This window comes from Anomaloglossus baeobatrachus, chromosome 10 (genome assembly GCF_048569485.1).
Source record: "Anomaloglossus baeobatrachus isolate aAnoBae1 chromosome 10, aAnoBae1.hap1, whole genome shotgun sequence".
NCBI lineage: Eukaryota > Metazoa > Chordata > Amphibia > Anura > Aromobatidae > Anomaloglossus > Anomaloglossus baeobatrachus.
The window spans coordinates 214,798,802-214,820,738 of record NC_134362.1 but is presented as its reverse complement, the minus strand read 5'-3'; the positions used below and the strand labels follow the sequence as shown (position 1 = coordinate 214,820,738).

Sequence of the window (21,937 nt, the reverse complement as noted above, 5' to 3'; positions counted from 1 at the left end):
TTCTGTTCATTCTGTGCACTCCTCGTCTGTGTATTCCTCGTCTGTGCTCCTCGTCTGTGCGCTCCTCGTCTGTGCGCTCCTCGTCTGTGCGCTCCTCGTCTGTGCGCTCCTCGTCTGTGCGCTCCTCGTCTTTGCGCTCCTCATCTGTGCGCTCCTCGTCTGTGCGCTCCTCGTCTGTGCACTCCTCGTCTGTGTATTCCTCGTCTGTGCTCCTCGTCTGTGCGCTCCTCGTCTGTGCGCTCCTCGTCTGTGCGCTCCTCGTCTGTGCGCTCCTCGTCTGTGCGCTCCTCGTCTTTGCGCTCCTCGTCTGTGCGCTCCTCGTCTGTGCGCTCCTCGTCTGTGCGCTCCTCGTCTGTGCGCTCCTCGTCTGTGCGCTCCTCGTCTGTGCGCTCCTCGTCTGTGCGCTCCTCGTCTGTGCGCTCCTCGTCTGTGTGCTCCTCGTACTCCTCGTCTGTACGCTCCTCGTGTGCGCTCCTCGTCTGTGCGCTCCTCGTCTTTGCACTCCTCATCTGTGCGCTCCTCGTCTGTGTGCTCCTCGTCTGTGCGCTCCTCGTCTGTGTGCTCCTCGTCTGTGTGCTCCTCGTCTGTGCGCTCCTCGTCTGTGCGCTCCTCGTCTGTGTGCTCCTCGTACTCCTCGTCTGTGCGCTCCTCGTCTTTGCACTCCTCATCTGTGCGCTCCTCGTCTGTGTGCTCCTCGTCTGTGTGCTCCTCGTCTGTGTGCTCCTCGTCTGTGTGCTCCTCGTCTGTGCGCTCCTCGTCTGTGCGCTCCTCGTCTGTGTGCTCCTCGTACTCCTCGTCTGTGCGCTCCTCGTGTGCGCTCCTCGTCTGTGCGCTCCTCGTCTGTGCACTCCTCGTCTGTACTCCTCGTCTGTGCACTCCTCGTCTGTGTGCTCCTCGTACTCCTCGTCTGTGCGCTCCTCGTGTGCGCTCCTCGTCTGTGCGCTCCTCGTCTGTGCACTCCTCGTCTGTACTCCTCGTCTGTGCACTCCTTGTGTGTGCGCTCCTCGTCTGTGCGCTCCTCGTCTGTACGCTCCTCGTCTGTGCGCTCCTCGTCTGTGCGCTCCTCGTCTGTGCGCTCCTCGTCTGTGCGCTCCTTGTCTAGAGTCTCAGTCGCATTCGCTCAGTCACCATCTGGATGCGTCTATGATTCTTGATGAACCCCGGCTGACATTTCCTGACGGCCCATTCGTGGCTTCCCTGCTCTCCAAATGCTGAAAATCACCCCCTGTAGTGCCTCTGTCCCTAGGTCTGGGGGGATCCTGCTTACCCCTGGATATGAGGAGAGGGTTTGAGGAGGACAAGGAGGCAGTAAGATTGGTCGTCTATGGGACGCTGATGCTGCGGCCGCCCCCCAGAGACTGGGAGAAACTGTGATTACCTTAACAAAGAGACCTCTGGAGGAGTGTGACTGTCACCTCCTGGGCTTTTATCCTGTTACTGGACTATTTTACCCTCTGTGTGGTGGATTGTTTTATGGACCTTTCTAGCCCACCAGGACCTACCCTTGAAAGGGGAGAGAACCTACATAGTTACACCACTGAGGGGCATATAAACCACCCTGGATACATCTGTAAGGGGGAGAAATTCTACATGGATACACCTCCGAGGGGGAGGAACTCATCTGGATACACCCCTGAAGGGGAGGAGCTCACCTTGATACACTCCCTAAGGAAGGACGTGCCCACCTTTATACACTCCTGAGGGGGAGGAGCTCAACTGGATACACCCTGAGGAAGGACGTGCCCACCTGGATACACCCCTGAGGGGGAGGAGCCCACCTGGATACACCCCTGACGAAGGACGTGCCCACTTGGATACACCCCTGAGGTGGAGAAGCTCATCTGGATACACCCCTGAGGGGGAGGAGCTCATCTGGATACACCCCTGAGGGGGAGGAGCTCATCTGGATACACCCCTGAGGGGGAGGAGCTCATCTGGATACACCCCTGAGGGGGATGAGCTCATCTGGATACACCCCTGAGGGGGAGGAGCTCATCTGGATACACCCCTGAGGGGCAGGAGCTCATCTGGATACACCCCTGAGGGGGAGGAGCTCATCTGGATACACCCCTGAGGGGGAGGAGCTCATCTGGATACACCCCTGAGGGGGAGGAGCTCATCTGGATACACCCCTGAGGGGCAGGAGCTCATCTGGATACACCCCTGAGGGGGAGAAGCTCATCTGGATACACCCCTGAGGGGGAGGAGCTCATCTGGATACACCCCTGAGGGGGAGAAGCTCATCTGGATACACCCCTGAGGGGGAGGAGCTCATCTGGATACACCCCTGAGGGGGAGGAGCTCACCTGGATACACCCCTGAGGGGGAGAAGATCATCTGGATACACCCCTGAGGGGGAGAAGCTCATCTGGATACACCCCTGAGGGGGAGGAGCTCATCTGGATACACCCCTGAGGGGCAGGAGCTCATCTGGATACACCCCTGAGGGGCAGGAGCTCACCTGGATACACCCCTGAGGGGGAGGAGCTCATCTGGATACACCCCTGAGGGGGAGAAGCTCATCTGGATACACCCCTGAGGGGGAGGAGCTCATCTGGATACACCCCTGAGGGGGAGGAGCTCACCTGGATACACCCCTGAGGGGGAGAAGATCATCTGGATACACCCCTGAGGGGGAGAAGCTCATCTGGATACACCCCTGAGGGGGAGAAGATCATCTGGATACACCCCTGAGGGGCAGGAGCTCATCTGGATACACCCCTGAGGGGCAGGAGCTCATCTGGATACACCCCTGAGGGGCAGGAGCTCATCTGGATACACCCCTGAGGGGCAGGAGCTCACCAGTACAACCAGGAATTACAGGCTATTCCCAGCTCTAGGATGCTGTCCAGTGTATAGCAGGTGTAATGTAGTACAGCTCTCCTGATTAGCTATATCTCGTACCTCATGTGCAGGGCATCACAGCTTAGGTTAACCCCTTCTCTGCCTGAGACCGAACCCCTTCTCTGCTGGACACGGTGTGGTGTTAACCCCTTCTCTGCTGGAGACGGTGCGGTGTTAACCCCTTCTCTGACAGAGGCTGTGTGGTGTTAACCCCTTCTCTGCCGGAGACTGTGCAATGTTAACCCCTTCTTTGCCGGAGGCTGTGGTGGTAACCCTTTCTCTGATGGAGACTGCGGTGTTAACCCCGTCACTGATAGAGATTGTGGTGTTAACCCCTTTTCTGCTGGAGGCTGTGGGGTGTTAACCGCTTCTCTGCTGGAGACGGTGCGGTGTTAACCCTTTCTCTGCCAGAGACTGCGCAATGTTAACCCCTTCTCTGCCTGAGACGGCGCGGTGTTAACTCCTCTGACGGAGGCTGTGGGGTGTTAACCGCTTCTCTGCCGGAGACGGTGCGGTGTTAACCCCTTCTCTGCCTGAGACGGTGCGGTGTTAACCCCTTCTCAGCTGGATACGGCGCGGTGTTAACCCCTTCTCTGCCTGAGACGGTGCGGTGTTAACCCCTTCTCAGCTGGATACGGCGCGGTGTTAACCCTTCCCTGTGGGTGCAGAGTCCCTCCCCGCACGCTGCGCTGTCACTGTCCCTGTGTCTTATTGTTGCCTCCTCCTCCTCGGCAAATATTAACAAAGGTTCTTTTCTCTTCAGTGAGGAGCAGTCACCACCATGTCCCTGCTGCTGCTGCTACTACTGCCTGGTACGTGCCGGCCACCACCTGCCCACACACTGCTGAGATACTGCATCTAATCCCTCTGACTGCTCAGCTGTATCTAATCCTCTCCTGTGTGATACCATCTGCTGAGCCGTGTATCTAATCTTATCCTGTGTGATACTGTCTGCTGAGCCGTGTATCTAATCCTCTCCTGTGTGATACCGTCTGCTGAGCTGTGTATCTAATACTCTCCTGTGTGATACTGTCTGCTGAGCCGTGTATCTAATCCTCTCCTGTGTGATACCGTCTGCTGAGCCGTGTATCTAATACTCTCCTGTGTGATACTGTCTGCTGAGCCGTGTATCTAATCTTATCCTGTGTGATACTGTCTGCTGAGCCGTGTATCTAATCCTCTCCTGTGTGATACTGTCTGCTGAGCCGTGTATCTAATCTTATCCTGTGTGATACTGTCTGCTGAGCCGTGTATCTAATCCTCTCCTGTGTGATACCATCTGCTGAGCCGTGTATCTAATCTTATCCTGTGTGATACTGTCTGCTGAGCCGTGTATCTAATCCTCTCCTGTGTGATACCGTCTGCTGAGCTGTGTATCTAATACTCTCCTGTGTGATACTGTCTGCTGAGCCGTGTATCTAATCCTCTCCTGTGTGATACCGTCTGCTGAGCCGTGTATCTAATACTCTCCTGTGTGATACTGTCTGCTGAGCCGTGTATCTAATCTTATCCTGTGTGATACTGTCTGCTGAGCCGTGTATCTAATCCTCTCCTGTGTGATACTGTCTGCTGAGCCGTGTATCTAATCCTCTCCTGTGTGATACCGTCTGCTGAGCTGTGTATCTAATACTCTCCTGTGTGATACTGTCTGCTGAGCCGTGTATCTAATCCTCTCCTGTGTGATACCGTCTGCTGAGCCGTGTATCTAATACTCTCCTGTGTGATACTGTCTGCTGAGCCGTGTATCTAATCTTATCCTGTGTGATACTGTCTGCTGAGCCGTGTATCTAATCCTCTCCTGTGTGATACTGTCTGCTGAGCCGTGTATCTAATCTTATCCTGTGTGATACTGTCTGCTGAGCCGTGTATCTAATCCTCTCCTGTGTGATACTGTCTGCTGAGCCGTGTATCTAATCTTATCCTGTGTGATACTGTCTGCTGAGCCGTGTATCTAATCCTCTCCTGTGTGATACTGTCTGCTGAGCCGTGTATCTAATCCTCTCCTGTGTGATACTGTCTGCTGAGCCGTGTATCTAATCCTCTGTGTGATACTGTCTGCTGAGCCGTGTATCTAATCTTATCCTGTGTGATACTGTCTGCTGAGCCGTGTATCTAATCCTCTCCTGTGTGATACTGTCTGCTGAGCTGTGTATCTAATCCTCTCGTGTGTGATACTGTCTGCTGAGCCGTGTATCTAATCCTCTCCTGTGTGATACTGTCTGCTGAGCCGTGTATCTAATCCTCCCCTGTGTGATACTGTCTGCTGAGCCGTGTATCTAATCCTCTCCTGTGTGATACTGTCTGCTGAGCCGTGTATCTAATCCTCTCCTGTGTGATACTGTCTGCTGAGCCGTGTATCTAATCCTCTCCTGTGTGATACTGTCTGCTGAGCTGTGTATCTAATCCTATCCGGTGTGATACTGTCTGCTGAGCCGTGTATCTAATCTTATCCTGTGTGATACTGTCTGCTGAGGCGTGTATCTAATCCTCTCCTGTGTGATACTGTCTGCTGAGCCGTGTATCTAATCCTCTCCTGTGTGATACTGTCTGCTGAGCCGTGTATCTAATCCTATCCTGTGTGATACTGTCTGATGAGCTGTGTATCTAAGCCTCTCCTGTGTAATACCATCTGCTGAGCCGTGTATCTAATCCTCTCCTGTGTGATACTGTCTGCTGAGCTTTGTATCTAATCTTATCCTGTTTGATACTGTCTGCTGAGCTGTGTATCTAATCCTATCCTGTGTGATACTGTCTGCTGAGCTGTGTATCTAATCTTATCCTGTGTGATACTGTCTGCTGAGCCGTGTATCTAATCTTATCCTGTGTGATACTGTCTGCTGAGCCGTGTATCTAATCTTATCCTGTGTGATACTGTCTGCTGAGCCGTGTATCTAATCCTCTCCTGTGTGATACTGTCTGCTGAGCCGTGTAGCTAATCCTCTCCTGTGTGATACTGTCTGCTGAGCCGTGTATCTAATCCTATCCTGTGTGATACTGTCTGCTGAGCTGTGTATCTAATCCTCTCCTGTGTAATACCATCTGCTGAGCCGTGTATCTAATCTTATCCTGTGTGATACTGTCTGCTGAGCCGTGTATCTAATCTTATCCTGTGTGATACTGTCTGCTGAGCTGCGTATCTAATCCTCTCTTGTGTGATACTGTCTGCTGAGCTGTGTATCTATTCCTATCCTGTGTGATACTGTCTGCTGAGCCGTGTATCTAATCCTCTCCTGTGTGATACTGTCTGCTGAGCCGTGTATCTAATCCTCTCCTATGTGATACTGTCTGCTGAGCTGTGTATCTAATCCTATCCTGTGTGATACTGTCTGCTGAGCCGTGTATCTAATCCTCTCCTGTGTGATACTGTCTGCTGAGCCGTGTATCTAATCCTCTCCTGTGTGATACTGTCTGCTGAGCCGTGTATCTAATCATCTCCTGTGTGATACTTTCTGCTGAGCCATGTATCTAATCCTATCCTGTGTGATACTGTCTGCTGAGCCATGTATCTAATCCTCTCCTGTGTGATACTGTCTGCTGAGCCGTGTATCTAATCCTCTCCTGTGTGATACTGTCTGCTGAGCCGTGTATCTAATCATCTCCTGTGTGATACTTTCTGCTGAGCTGTGTATCTAATCCTCTTGTGTGATACTGATACTGTGTGATACTGTCTGCTGAGTTGTGTATCTAATCCTCTCCTGTGTGATACTGTCTGCTGAGCCGTGTATCTAATCCTCTCCTGTGTGATACTGTCTGCTGAGCTGTGTATCTAATCCTCTCCTGTGTGATACTGTCTGCTGAGCTGTGTATCTAATCCTATCCTGTGTGATACTGTCTGCTGAGCTGTGTATCTAATCCTCTCCTGTGTGATAATATCTGCTGAGCTGTGTATCTAATCCTCTCCTGTGTGATACTGTCTGCTGAGCTGTGTATCTAATCCTCTCCTGTGTGATACTGTCTGCTGAGCCGTGTATCTAATCCTCTCCTGTGTGATACTGTCTGCTGAGCTGTGTATCTAATCCTCTCCTGTGTGATACTGTCTACTGAGCTGTGTATCTAATCCTATCCTGTGTGATACTGTATGCTGAGCTGTGTATCTAATCCTATCCTGTGTGATAATATCTGCTGAGCTGTGTATCTAATCCTGTCCTGTGTGATACTGTCTGCTGAGCTGTGTATCTAATCCTCTCCTGTGTGATACTGTCTGCTGAGCTGTGAGATACTGCGGGCGCCCTATATCCCCTTTCAGGCGGTGTGTTTTCTGCGGTGGATTATGTGATGATGTTTTATATGAAACCTTCAACTGAAACCCTCTCGTCCTGCTGCAGTTCTGTGCTCGGTGTGCCCGCCGGTGTCCCCCTAGTTCTGTGCTCGATGTGCCCGCCGGTGTCCCCCTAGTTCTGTGCTCGGTGTGCCCGCCGGTGTCCCCCCCAGTTCTGTGCTCGGTGTGCCCGCCGGTGTCCCCCCCAGTTCTGTGCTCGGTGTGCCCGCCGGTGTCCCCCTAGTTCTGTGTCCAGTGCGCCCATCAGTGTTCCTCCCAGTTCTGTGCTCGGTGTGCCCGCCGGTGTCCCCCTAGTTCTGTGCTCGATGTGCCCGCCGGTGTCCCCCTAGTTCTGTGCTCGGTGTGCCCGCCTCTCTCCAGACCCTTTGCCCTCCTTCTGCCTCCAGACTCCTCTGCGCTTCTCCCTCCAGACTCCTCTGCCCTCCTTCTCTCTCTAGACTCCTCTGCCCTCCTTCTCTCTCTAGACTCCTCTGCCCTCCTTCTTTCTCTAGACTCCTCTGCCCTCCTTCTTTCTCTAGACTCCTCTGCCCTCCTTCTCTCTCTAGACTCCTCTGCCCTCCTTCTTTCTCTAGACTCCTCTGCCCTCCTTCTCTCTCTAGACTCCTCTGCCCTCCTTCTCTCTCTAGACTCCTCTGCCCTCCTTCTCTCTCTAGACTCCTCTGCCCTCCTTCTTTCTCTAGACTCCTCTGCCCTCCTTCTTTCTCTAGACTCCTCTGCCCTCCTTCTCTCTCTAGACTCCTCTGCCCTCCTTCTCTCTCTAGACTCCTCTGCCCTCCTTCTCTCTCTAGACCTCTTTGCCCTCCTTCTCTTCCTAGACTCCTCTGCCCTCCTTCTTTCTCTAGACTCCTCTGCCCTGCTTCTCTCTCTAGACTCCTCTGCACTCCTTCTCTCTCTAGACTCCTCTGCACTCCTTCTCTCTCTAGACTCCTCTGCACTCCTTCTCTCTCTAGACTCCTCTGCCCTCCTTCTTTCTCTAGACTCCTCTGCCCTCCTTCTTTCTCTAGACTCCTCTGCCCTCCTTCTCTCTCTAGACTCCTCTGCCCTCCTTCTCTCTCTAGACTCCTCTGCCCTCCTTCTTTCTCTAGACTCCTCTGCCCTCCTTCTTTCTCTAGACTCCTCTGCCCTCCTTCTTTCTCTAGACTCCTCTGCCCTCCTTCTCTCTCTAGACTCCTCTGCCCTCCTTCTTTCTCTAGACTCCTCTGCCCTCCTTCTTTCTCTAGACTCCTCTGCCCTCCTTCTCTCTCTAGACTCCTCTGCCCTCCTTCTTTCTCTAGACTCCTCTGCCCTCCTTCTCTCTCTAGACTCCTCTGCCCTCCTTCTCTCTCTAGACTCCTCTGCCCTCCTTCTCTCTCTAGACTCCTCTGCCCTCCTTCTTTCTCTAGACTCCTCTGCCCTCCTTCTTTCTCTAGACTCCTCTGCCCTCCTTCTCTCTCTAGACTCCTCTGCCCTCCTTCTTTCTCTAGACTCCTCTGCCCTCCTTCTTTCTCTAGACTCCTCTGCCCTCCTTCTCTCTCTAGACTCCTCTGCCCTCCTTCTCTCTCTAGACTCCTCTGCCCTCCTTCTTTCTCTAGACTCCTCTGCCCTCCTTCTTTCTCTAGACTCCTCTGCCCTCCTTCTTTCTCTAGACTCCTCTGCCCTCCTTCTCTCTCTAGACTCCTCTGCCCTCCTTCTTTCTCTAGACTCCTCTGCCCTCCTTCTTTCTCTAGACTCCTCTGCCCTCCTTCTCTCTCTAGACTCCTCTGCCCTCCTTCTTTCTCTAGACTCCTCTGCCCTCCTTCTCTCTCTAGACTCCTCTGCCCTCCTTCTCTCTCTAGACTCCTCTGCCCTCCTTCTCTCTCTAGACTCCTCTGCCCTCCTTCTTTCTCTAGACTCCTCTGCCCTCCTTCTTTCTCTAGACTCCTCTGCCCTCCTTCTCTCTCTAGACTCCTCTGCCCTCCTTCTCTCTCTAGACTCCTCTGCCCTCCTTCTCTCTCTAGACCTCTTTGCCCTCCTTCTCTTCCTAGACTCCTCTGCCCTCCTTCTTTCTCTAGACTCCTCTGCCCTGCTTCTCTCTCTAGACTCCTCTGCACTCCTTCTCTCTCTAGACTCCTCTGCACTCCTTCTCTCTCTAGACTCCTCTGCACTCCTTCTCTCTCTAGACTCCTCTGCCCTCCTTCTTTCTCTAGACTCCTCTGCCCTCCTTCTTTCTCTAGACTCCTCTGCCCTCCTTCTCTCTCTAGACTCCTCTGCACTCCTTCTCTCTCTAGACTCCTCTGCACTCCTTCTCTCTCTAGACTCCTCTGCCCTCCTTCTTTCTCTAGACTCCTCTGCCCTCCTTCTTTCTCTAGACTCCTCTGCCCTCCTTCTCTCTCTAGACTCCTCTGCCCTCCTTCTCTCTCTAGACTCCTCTGCCCTCCTTCTCTCTCTAGACTCCTCTGCACTCCTTCTCTCTCTAGACTCCTCTGCAATCCTTCTTTCTCTAGACTCCTCTGCCCTCCTTCTCTCTCTAGACTCCTCTGCCCTCCTTCTCTCTCTAGACTCCTCTGCCCTCCTTCTCTCTCTAGACTCCTCTGCCCTCCTTCTCTCTCTAGACTCCTCTGCCCTCCTTCTCTCTCTAGACTCCTCTGCCCTCCTTCTTTCTCTAGACTCCTCTGCCCTCCTTCTCTCTCTAGACTCCTCTGCCCTCCTTCTCTCTCTAGACTCCTCTGCCCTCCTTCTTTCTCTAGACTCCTCTGCCCTCCTTCTCTCTCTAGACTCCTCTGCCCTCCTTCTCTCTCTAGACTCCTCTGCCCTCACTCTCTCTCTCCAGACTTCTCTGCCTTTCTTCCCTCTCCAGACCTCTTTGCCCTCCTTCTCTTCCTAGACTTCTCTGCCTTCCTTCTCTCTCTAGACTCCTCTGCTCTTCTCTCCTCAGATTCCTCTGCTTTCCTCTCCTCAGACTCCTCTTCCCTCCTTCTCTCTCTAGACTCCTCTGCCCTCCTTCTCTCTCTAGACTCCTCTGCCCTCCTTCTCTCTCTAGACTCCTCTGCCCTCCTTCTCTCTCTAGACTCCTTTGCCCTCCTTCTCTCTCTAGACTCCTCTGCTCTTCTCTCCTCAGATTCCTCTGCTTTCCTCTCCTCAGACTCCTCTGTCCTCCTTCTCCCTCCAGACTCCTCTGCCCCCCTTCTCTCTCCAGACTCCTCTGCCTTCCTTATCTCTCCAGATTCCTCTGCCCTCCTTCTCTATCCAGACTCCTCTGCCCTCCTTCTCTCTCTAGACTCCTCTGCCCTCCTTCTCTCTCTAGACTCCTCTGCCCTCCTTCTCTCTCCAGACTCCTCTGCCCTCCTTCCCTCTCCAGACTTCTTTGCCCTCTTTCTCTTCCTAGACTTTTCTACCTTCTTTCTCTCTCTAGACTCCTCTGCCCTCCTTGGTTTTCATGATGCTGTTTTGTGTCTGACCTGTCTGGTGGGTTCTTTGGTTTTCTTGATGCTGTTATATCCCTGACCTGTCTGGTGTGTTCCTTGGTTTTCATGATGCTGTTTTTTGTCTGACCTGTCTGGTGGGTTCCTTAGTGTTCATGATGCTGTTTTGTGTCTGACCTGTCTGGTGGGTTCCTTGGTTTTCATGATGCTGTTTTGTGTCTGACCTGTCTGGTGGGTTCCTTGGTTTTCATGATGCTGTTTTGTGTCTGACCTGTCTGGTGGGTTCCTTAGTGTTCATGATGCTGTTTTGTGTCTGACCTGTCTGGTGGGTTCCTTGGTTTTCATGATGCTGTTTTGTGTCTGACCTGTCTGGTGGGTTCCTTGGTTTTCATGATGCTGTTTTGTGTCTGACCTGTCTGGTGGGTTCCTTGGTTTTCATGATGCTGTTTTGTGTCTGACCTGTCTGGTGGGTTCCTTAGTGTTCATGATGCTGTTTTGTGTCTGACCTGTTTGGTGGGTTCCTTGGTTTTCATGATGCTGTTTTGTGTCTGACCTGTTTGGTGGGTTCCTTGGTTTTCATGATGCTGTTTTATCCCTGACCTGTCTGGTGTGTTCCTTGGTTTTCATGATGCTATTTTATGTCTGACCTGTCTGGTGGGTTCCTTGGTTTTCATGATGCTGTTTTGTGTCTGACCTGTTTGGTGGGTTCCTTGGTTTTCATGATGCTGTTTTATCCCTGATGTTCTCCACAAACCTCTGAGGTCTCCAGAGAACAGCTATAGTTATACTTGGAAGAAATCCCCCAGGAGGAGGCAATGTACTGATTATCGGACTTCTGGGGGCAACTGGTCACTCAGGATTTTATTTAAGGGATCAAAGTATGGGGGGTTGAATACAAATGCAAATCACAATATTCAAATTTATATGTATAAAAAAATATGGAAAATCTGGTACAATTTCTTTTGTACTTTAAAAATGCTTGTGCTCAGTGTTGGTGTCACAGAAAATCCCAATAAAATAAGTGTATGTTTTTGGGTGTAATGTGAAAAAATGTGGAAAAGTTCATAAGGTATGAATACTTTTTCAAGGCACTGTACATACACTGCACAGTACCACTTCTCTTGTATAATAGGTGTAATTCTCCGTATCTGCTCTTATTCCATGTGTATATACAGTGGCTATAAAAGTCTACACGCCCCTGTACAATCCCTGGTTTTGCCTTGTAGAATAATTTCGGGACTTTTTCCCCCTTTAATGTCACCCATAATCTGTGCAAATCACTGAGAAATAAACAAATATTTTTGGGTGAAAAATAAAGTAAAATAATGTGGTTTCATAAATCTACACACCCTTACACTATTACTTTGGTGATGTTGCCTGTGAATCTCTGACACATTCAGTCTCTTTGGGTCGGGGTCTATCCTCTAGAGTCGCCGATCTTTGCCAGCTGCTCCTTGTAGCCCCCCTCTGGCAGATTGCGGGGGTCTCCTGTGCACAGCGCCCTCTTCAGGCCACCTCAGATTTCACTTGGGACTCAGGGCCGGGCTCGGCTGTTCCAGAACGTCCATGTTCTCCTGGAGAAGCTGATCTTCGCCAGCTGCTCCTTGTAGCCCCCCTCTGGCAGATTGTGGGGGTCTCCGGGGCACAGCGCCCTCTTCAGGCCACCTCAGATTTCACCTGGGACTCAGGGCCGGGCTCGGCTGTTCCAGAACGTCCATGTTCTCCTGGAGAAGCTGATCTTTGCCAGCTGCTCCTTGTAGCCCCCCTCTGGCAGATTGTGGGGGTCTCCTGTGCACAGCGCCCTCTTCAGGCCACCTCAGCTTTCACCTGGGACTCAGGGCCGGGCTCGGCTGTTCCAGAACGTCCATGTTCTCCTGGAGAAGCTGATCTTTGCCAGCTGCTCCTTGTAGCCCCCCTCTGGCAGATTGCGGGGGTCTCCGGTGCACAGCGCCCTCTTCAGGCCACCTCAGATTTCACCTGGGACTCAGGGCTGGGCTCGGCTGTTCCAGAACGTCCATGTTCTCCTGGAGAAGCTGATCTTTGCCAGCTGCTCCTTGTAGCCCCCCTCTGGCAGATTGTGGGGGTCTCCTGTGCACAGCGCCCTCTTCAGGCAACCTCAGCTTTCACCTGGGACTCAGGACCGGGCTCGGCTGTTCCAGAACGTCCATGTTCTCCTGGAGAAGCTGATCTTTGCCAGCTGCTCCTTGTAGCCCCCTCTGGCAGATTGCGGGGGTCTCCTGTGCACAGCGCCCTCTTCAGGCAACCTCAGCTTTCACCTGGGACTCAGGGCTGGGCTCGGCTGTTCCAGAACGTCCATGTTCTCCTGGAGAAGCTGATCTTTGCCAGCTGCTCCTTGTAGCCCCCCTCTGGCAGATTGTGGGGGTCTCCGGTGCACAGCGCCCTCTTCAGGCCACCTCAGATTTCACCTGGGACTCAGGACCGGGCTCGGCTGTTCCAGAACGTCCATGTTCTCCTGGAGAAGCTGATCTTTGCCAGCTGCTCCTTGTAGCCCCCCTCTGGCAGATTGTGGGGGTCTCCGGGGCACAGCGCCCTCTTCAGGCCACCTCAGCTTTCACCTGGGACTCAGGACCGGGCTCGGCTGTTCCAGAACGTCCATGTTCTCCCGGAGAAGCTGATCTTTGCCAGCTGCTCCTTGTAGCCCCCCTCTGGCAGATTGTGGGGGTCTCCGGTGCACAGCGCCCTCTTCAGGCCACCTTAGCTTTCACCTGGGACTCAGGACCGGGCTTGGCTGTTCCAGAACGTCCATGTTCTCCTGGACAAGCTCATCTTTGCCAGCTGCTCCTTGTAGCCCCCCTCTGGCAGATTGTGGGGGTCTCCGGTGCACAGCGCCCTCTTCAGGCCACCTCAGATTTCACCTGGGACTCAGGGCCGGGCTCGGCTGTTCCAGAACGTCCATGTTCTCCTGGACAAGCTCATCTTTGCCAGCTGCTCCTTGTAGCCCCCCTCTGGCAGATTGTGGGGGTCTCCGGTGCACAGCGCCCTCTTCAGGCCACCTCAGATTTCACCTGGGACTCAGGGCTGGGCTCGGCTGTTCCAGAACGTCCATGTTCTCCTGGAGAAGCTGATCTTTGCCAGCTGCTCCTTGTAGCCCCCCTCTGGCAGATTGCGGGGGTCTCCTGTGCACAGCGCCCTCTTCAGGCCACCTCAGATTTCACCTGGGACTCAGGGCCGGGCTCGGCTGTTCCAGAACGTCCATGTTCTCCTGGACAAGCTCATCTTTGCCAGCTGCTCCTTGTAGCCCCCCTCTGGCAGATTGTGGGGGTCTCCGGTGCACAGCGCCCTCTTCAGGCCACCTCAGATTTCACCTGGGACTCAGGGCTGGGCTCGGCTGTTCCAGAACGTCCATGTTCTCCTGGAGAAGCTGATCTTTGCCAGCTGCTCCTTGTAGCCCCCCTCTGGCAGATTGCGGGGGTCTCCGGTGCACAGCGCCCTCTTCAGGCCACCTTAGCTTTCACCTGGGACTCAGGGCTGGGCTCGGCTGTTCCAGAACGTCCATGTTCTCCTGGAGAAGCTGATCTTTGCCAGCTGCTCCTTGTAGCCCCCCTCTGGCAGATTGCGGGGGTCTCCGGTGCACAGCGCCCTCTTCAGGCCACCTTAGCTTTCACCTGGGACTCAGGGCCGAGCTCGGCTGTTCCAGAACGTCCATGTTCTCCTGGAGAAGCTCATCTTTGCCAGCTGCTCCTTGTAGCCCCCTCTGGCAGATTGCGGGGGTCTCCTGTACACAGCGCCCTCTTCAGGCCACCTCAGATTTCACCTGGGACTCAGGGCCGGGCTCGGCCGTTCCAGAACGTCCATGTTCTCCTGGAGAAGCTGATCTTTGCCAGCTGCTCCTTGTAGCCCCCCTCTGGCAGATTGCGGGGGTCTCCTGTGCACAGCGCCCTCTTCAGGCCACCTCAGCTTTCACCTGGGACTCAGGGCCGAGCTCGGCCGTTCCAGAACGTCCATGTTCTCCTGGAGAAGCTCATCTTTGCCAGCTGCTCCTTGTAGCCCCCTCTGGCAGATTGCGGGGGTCTCCTGTGCACAGCGCCCTCTTCAGGCCACCTCAGATTTCACTTGGGACTCAGGGCTGGGCTCGGCTGTTCCAGAACGTCCATGTTCTCCTGGAGAAGCTGATCTTTGGCAGCTGCTCCTTGTAGCCCCCCTCTGGCAGATTGCGGGGGTCTCCGGGGCACAGCGCCTTCTTCAGGCCACCTCAGATTTCACCTGGGACTCAGGGCTGGGCTCGGCTGTTCCAGAACGTCCATGTTCTCCTGGAGAAGCTGATCTTTGCCAGAAGCTCCTTGTAGCCCCCCTCTGGCAGATTGTGGGGGTCTCCGGTGCACAGCGCCCTCTTCAGGCCACCTCAGATTTCACCTGGGACTCAGGGCCGGGCTCGGCTGTTGTTCCAGAACGTCCATGTTCTCCTGGAGAAGCTGATCTTTGCCAGCTGCTCCTTGTAGCCCCCCTCTGGCAGATTGCGGGGGTCTCCTGTGCACAGCGCCTTCTTCAGGCCACCTCAGATTTCACCTGGGACTCAGGGCCGGGCTCGGCCGTTCCAGAACGTCCATGTTCTCCTGGAGAAGCTCATCTTTGCCAGCTGCTCGTTGTAGCCCCCCTCTGGCAGATTGTGGGGGTCTCCGGTGCACAGCGCCCTCTTCAGGCCACCTCGGCTTTCACTTGGGACTCAGGGCTGGGCTCGGCTGTTCCAGAACGTCCATGTTCTCCTGGAGAAGCTGATCTTTGCCAGCTGCTCCTTGTAGCCCCCCTCTGGCAGATTGCGGGGGTCTCCTGTGCACAGCGCCCTCTTCAGGCCACCTCAGCTTTCACTTGGGACTCAGGGCCGGGCTCGGCTGTTCCAGAACGTCCATGTTCTCCTGGAGAAGCTCATCTTTGCCAGCTGCTCCTTGTAGCCCCCCTCTGGCAGATTGTGGGGGTCTCCGGTGCACAGCGCCCTCTTCAGGCCACCTCAGCTTTCACTTGGGACTCAGGGCTGGGCTCGGCTGTTCTAGAACGTCCATGTTCTCCTGGAGAAGCTGATCTTTGCCAGCTGCTCCTTGTAGCCCCCCTCTGGCAGATTGTGGGGGTCTCCGGTGCACAGCGCCCTCTTCAGGCCACCTCAGCTTTCACCTGGGACTCAGGGCGGGGCTCGGCTGTTCCAGAACGTCCATGTTCTCCTGGAGAAGCTGATCTTTGCCAGCTGCTCCTTGTAGCCCCCCTCTGGCAGATTGTGGGGGTCTCCGGTGCACAGCGCCCTCTTCAGGCCACCTCAGCTTTCACTTGGGACTCAGGACCGGGCTCGGCTGTTCCAGAACGTCCATGTTCTCCTGGAGAAGCTGATCTTTGCCAGCTGCTCCTTGTAGCCCCCCTCTGGCAGATTGCGGGGGTCTCCTGTACACAGCGCCCTCTTCAGGCCACCTCAGATTTCACCTGGGACTCAGGGCGGGGCTCGGCTGTTCCAGAACGTCCATGTTCTCCTGGAGAAGCTGATCTTTGCCAGCTGCTCCTTGTAGCCCCCCTCTGGCAGATTGCGGGGGTCTCCTGTACACAGCGCCCTCTTCAGGCCACCTCGGCTTTCACCTGGGACTCAGGGCTGGGCTCGGCTGTTCCAGAACGTCCATGTTCTCCTGGAGAAGCTGATCTTTGCCAGAAGCTCCTTGTAGCTCCCTTCTGGCAGATTGCGGGGGTCTCCTGTACACAGCGCCCTCTTCAGGCCACCTCAGCTTTCACCTGGGACTCAGGGCTGGGCTCGGCTGTTCCAGAACGTCCATGTTCTTCTGGAAAAGCTGATCTTTGCCAGCTGCTCCTTGTAGCCCCCCTCTGGCAGATTGCGGGGGTCTCCTGTGCACAGCGCCCTCTTCAGGCCACCTCAGCTTTCACCTGGGACTCAGGGCTGGGCTCGGCTGTTCCAGAACGTCCATGTTCTTCTGGAAAAGCTGATCTTTGCCAGCTGCTCCTTGTAGCCCCCCTCTGGCAGATTGCGGGGGTCTCCTGTGCACAGCGCCCTCTTCAGGCCACCTCAGCTTTCACCTGGGACTCAGGGCTGGGCTCGGCTGTTCCAGAACGTCCATGTTCTCCTGGAGAAGCTGATCTTTGCCAGAAGCTCCTTGTAGCCCCCCTCTGGCAGATTGCGGGGGTCTCCTGTGCACAGCGCCCTCTTCAGGCCACCTCAGCTTTCACCTGGGACTCAGGGCTGGGCTCGGCTGTTCCAGAACGTCCATGTTCTTCTGGAAAAGCTGATCTTTGCCAGCTGCTCCTTGTAGCCCCCCTCTGGCAGATTGCGGGGGTCTCCTGTGCACAGCGCCCTCTTCAGGCCACCTCAGCTTTCACCTGGGACTCAGGGCTGGGCTCGGCTGTTCCAGAACGTCCATGTTCTTCTGGAAAAGCTGATCTTTGCCAGCTGCTCCTTGTAGCCCCCCTCTGGCAGATTGCGGGGGTCTCCTGTGCACAGCGCCCTCTTCAGGCCACCTCAGCTTTCACCTGGGACTCAGGGCTGGGCTCGGCTGTTCCAGAACGTCCATGTTCTCCTGGAGAAGCTGATCTTTGCCAGAAGCTCCTTGTAGCTCCCTTCTGGCAGATTGCGGGGGTCTCCTGTACACAGCGCCCTCTTCAGGCCACCTCAGCTTTCACCTGGGACTCAGGGCTGGGCTCGGCTGTTCCAGAACGTCCATGTTCTTCTGGAAAAGCTGATCTTTGCCAGCTGCTCCTTGTAGCCCCCCTCTGGCAGATTGCGGGGGTCTCCTGTGCACAGCGCCCTCTTCAGGCCACCTCAGCTTTCACCTGGGACTCAGGGCTGGGCTCGGCTGTTCCAGAACGTCCATGTTCTTCTGGAAAAGCTGATCTTTGCCAGCTGCTCCTTGTAGCCCCCCTCTGGCAGATTGTGGGGGTCTCCGGTGCACAGCGCCCTCTTCAGGCCACCTCAGCTTTCACCTGGGACTCAGGGCTGGGCTCGGCTGTTCCAGAACGTCCATGTTCTCCTGGAGAAGCTGATCTTTGCCAGCTGCTCCTTGTAGCCCCCCTCTGGCAGATTGCGGGGGTCTCCTGTGCACAGCGCCCTCTTCAGGCCACCTCAGCTTTCACCTGGGACTCAGGGCTGGGCTCGGCTTTTCCAGAACGTCCATGTTCTCCTGGAGAAGCTGATCTCTGCCAGAAGCTCCTTGTAGCCCCCCTCTGGCAGATTGCGGGGGTCTCCTGTGCACAGCGCCCTCTTCAGGCCACCTCAGATTTCACCTGGGACTCAGGGCTGGGCTCGGCTGTTCCAGAACGTCCATGTTCTCCTGGAGAAGCTGATCTTTGCCAGCTGCTCCTTGTAGCCCCCCTCTGGCAGATTGCGGGGGTCTCCTGTGCACAGCGCCCTCTTCAGGCCACCTCAGCTTTCACCTGGGACTCAGGGCTGGGCTCGGCTGTTCCAGAACGTCCATGTTCTCCTGGAGAAGCTGATCTGGTGATCTGGAGGTCGCTCAGGGTCATTGTGCCGGAAGGTGAAACTCTTCGTCTTCAGCTTTTCAGCAGAGGCCGAAGGTCTTGATTCAGAAGTGACTGATATTTCGAGCTGTTGATAACTCCGGCCATCTTGATTAAAGTGACTGTCCCAGCTGAGGAAAAACAGCCATGGAGCACAGCGCTGCCCCCCCCAGGCCTCTCTGTGGGAGGGGGACGTTCTGGGGAGGCGCAGTGGTGACTTTGCACCTTTTGGAAATATGGCCAAAAAGTCCCACATCGGCCTTATCAGACCGAACACATTTTCCTGTTTTTGGCTGGCGTGTTTGGCAGAACACAGCTGAGCAAGGATGTTTTCCTTCCATCTTGCCCCCTCCCCCACAGGCCAGACATATGAAGAATACAGGAGATGGTTGTCACATGAGGTCACAGCCCAGAATTCCTGCAGCTCCTTTAATGCTGCGCCTCTTGGCTGCCTCCTGGACCTTATTTCTTCCTGTCTTTTCATCAATATTTAGGTGGTCCAGTTCCCAGTGATGTCACCGTTGTGCCAGTTTGTCGCCCTCTTCCATGGTATCGAATACCTGGGGAATGCTTTGTCTCTTCTCCTGACCGGTCACGTTCCACAATGACATCCTTTGCTGTGTTGTCAGCTGTTTAGGAAAATGCTGGTAGTTCAGCGACACTTTCTCTGGGGTAATCAGCTGATAACGACGACGGCAGAGCACATATTACTGTGTAACATGAGGAGCACAACCACAGCCATGACTAGAAGAGGGTGTGAATGTAACGCCCCAGCAGCGTGCGAACCGCTCCGATCCGGACGTCACTGCTCGTGGCTCGAGGGTCTCCGGACCCGGGGGCTAAAGGGTCACAGCCGAATGAAGAAGGGGGGTATTTACAGTGGAGATATAGATAGTTTGTGACGCTACCCGTGGTATGTGGTAATAGGGAGTACCGCCGCTGCCGTTGGGAGTACCCGGGGTGATGGAGTGGGGCAGCAAGATGACGTTACGCTCCACGGATAGGGAAGGCCCAGGGACTCTGGATAGTGGGGGACAGTGCAGGGGGAGCGCAGGCTCGTTGGTCGCAGGGGTTAATCAGGTACTCACTCAGCAAGAAAGCAGACGCTGACAACGTGGTAAACCAAGTCTCTGGGTGTCGCTGCCTCTTGAGGGGAGCTCGTCCGGGTCCCGTCCCCTGCAGCACTACCTGGTGGTCTGTGGTACCCTGGCACCCTATTTTAGAGTGTCCTTTGTGGCCCGTCAGCTTGGAGCTTTCCGGGCCCCGCTCCCCACTGTGGCTAAGTAGAAGAGCTTGCGTGGGAACAGTCCATATAGGCCCTGTCCTCCGCAGGTTAATTGCTGGGTTGCTTGAAGATTCTACTGACTTAGGGTCCGTGTACCCCAACGTGCCTTCGGTCCCAGCTCGGCTATTGAACTGCGGCTGCTGGCTATCCTTCAAGACTAGCCCAGCACCCAGTTTCAATCTCCCGCGACCGGGTCTCCGACTCCTTCAGACCACTGTCTGCAACCTAGTCTCCTTGCCCTTGGGAGCTCCAACTCCAGCTCCCTCCGAGCTCCTCACAGCTCGAGGGCTACTTCTGGTCTGCCTGTCAGCTCTGCTCTGCACTTCCTCCCTCGCTGACTTCCCCCCTCTGTCTGACCCCTGGTGGCGGCCATATTCCAGCTCAGCAGCCCACTGGTGTGCCTGACAGGTGTGGTGCGAGGTGTGACTAGGATTTGTGGATGCTGGTGGAGGCAGTACCGCAAGATGGGTACCCAGAACCATGGGAGGGTTGAGCCCTGCACGGGAAGGGAAAGATTGTGCAGCACCCTGTGACGACCTGACTAGTCCAGGGCATCACATGAACACTTATGCAACCACATCATTGCAGTTTTGTTTCGCAGGGTGTTTAAAAAGATTATGGGTGACATAAAGGTGGAAAAAGTGTGGAAATAATTCTTCTTGGTAGGATTTTTGAATATAACAATATTGTGGCATTGTACCAGGGGTGTGTAGACTTTTTATATCCACTGTGTGCAGCTGTTTTTTTCTACATTGCCCTGAACACACTGTGATCAGCCATAACATTAATACCACTGCCCGGTGCGATCGCACTGATGTAATGTGCCTGTCGTATTCTATCATTGAGGAGTATGTGCAGCGACTCCAACCAGGGCCGGAAGATGTGCGGCAAGTCATGTGCGGTGCTCCCGGAATATGGAAGGTCTTGTGGGGTGTTCCCGGTATACGGAGGGTCTTGTGGGGTGTTCCCGGTATACGGAGGGTCTTGTGGGGTGTTCCCGGTATACGGAGGGTCTTGTGGGGTGTTCCCGGTATACGGAGGGTCTTGTGGGGTGTTCCCGGTATACGGAGGGTCTTGTGGGGTGTTCCCGATATATGGAGGGTCTTGTAGGGTGTTCCCGGTATAAAGAAGGTCTTGTGTAGTGTTCCCGGTATACGGAGGGTCTTGTAGGGTGTTCCCGGTATACGGAGGGTCTGGTGGAGTGTTCCCGGTATACAGAGGTTCTCGTGGGGTGTTCCCGGTATACAGAGGTTCTCGTGGGGTGTTCCTGATATATGGAGGGTCTTGTGGGGTGTTCCCGGTATACGGAGGGTTTTGTGGGGTGTTCCCGGTATACGGAGGGTCTTGTAGGGTGTTCCCGGTATACGGAGGGTCTGGTGGAGTGTTCCCGGTATACAGAGGTTCTCGTGGGGTGTTCCCGGTATACAGAGGTTCTCGTGGGGTGTTCCCGGTATACGAAGGGTCTTGTAGGGTGTTCCCGGTATACGGAGGGTCTTGTGTAGTGTTCCCGGTATACGGAGGGTCTTGTAGGGTGTTCCCGGTATACGGTGGGTCTTGTGGAATGTTCCCGGTATACAGAGGTTCTCGTGGGGTGTTCCCGGTATACGGAGGGTTTTGTGGGGTGTTCCCAGTATACGGAGGGTCTTGTGGAGTGTTCCCGGTATACAGAGGTTCTCGTGGGGTGTTCCCGGTATACAGAGGTTCTCGTGGGGTGTTCCCAGTATACAGAGGTTCTCATGGGGTGTTCCCGGTATACGGAGGGTCTTGTGTAGTGTTCCCGGTATACGGAGGGTCTTGTAGGGTGTTCCCGGTATACGGTGGTTCTTGTGGGGTGATCCCTGTATACGGAGGTTCTCGTGGGGTGTTCCCGGTATACGGTGGGTCTTGTGGGGTGCTCCCTGTATACGGAGGTTCTCGTGGGGTGTTCTCGGTATACGGAGGGTCTCGTGGGGTGTTCCCGGTATACGAAGGGTTTTGTGGGGTGTTCCCGGTATACGGAGGGTCTTGTGGAGTGTTCCCGGTATACGGAGGGTCTTGTGGAGTGTTCCTGGTATACAGAGGTTCTCGTGGGGTGTTCCCGGTATACAGAGGTTCTCGTGGGGTGTTCCCGGTATACAGAGGTTCTCATGGGGTGTTCCCGGTATACGGAGGGTCTTGTAGGGTGTTCACGGTATACGGAGGGTCTTGTGGGGAGTTCCCGGTATACGGAGGGTCTTGTAGGGTGTTCACGGTATACGGAGGGTCTTGTGGGGAGTTCCCGGTATACGGAGGGTCTTGTGGGGTGTTCCCTGTATACGGAGGGTCTTGTAGGGTGTTCACGGTATACGGAGGGTCTTGTGGGGAGTTCCCGGTATACGGAGGGTCTTGTGGGGTGTTCCCTGTATACGGAGGGTCTTGTAGGGTGTTCACGGTATACGGAGGGTCTTGTGGGGAGTTCCCGGTATACGGAGGGTCTTGTGGGGTGTTCCCGGTATACGGAGGGTCTTGTGTAGTGTTCCCGGTATACGGAGGGTCTTGTAGGGTGTTCCCGGTATACGGTGGGTCTTGTGGTGTGCTCCCTGTATACGGAGGTTCTCGTGGGGTGTTCCCGGTATACGGAGGTTCTCGTGGGGTGTTCCCGGTATACGGAGGGTCTCGTGGGGTGTTCCCGGTATACGGAGGTTCTCGTGGGGTGTTCCCGGTATACAG

At 54.9% G+C, this 21,937-nt stretch overlaps 1 protein-coding gene across 1 annotated transcript in view; it reads left to right on the top strand.

Annotated features, from left to right (window-relative positions):
- The first annotated feature begins 3,575 nt into the window (after positions 1 to 3,575).
- The window catches only part of LOC142254929 (adhesion G-protein coupled receptor G1-like), a 100,915-nt gene continuing 82,553 nt past the window's right edge, over positions 3,576 to 21,937 (top strand). Inside the window, 1 exon segment of the mRNA XM_075326293.1 lies at positions 3,576 to 3,656. Within this exon segment, the coding sequence (XP_075182408.1) occupies positions 3,626 to 3,656 (31 nt within the window). The 5' untranslated portion in view covers positions 3,576 to 3,625.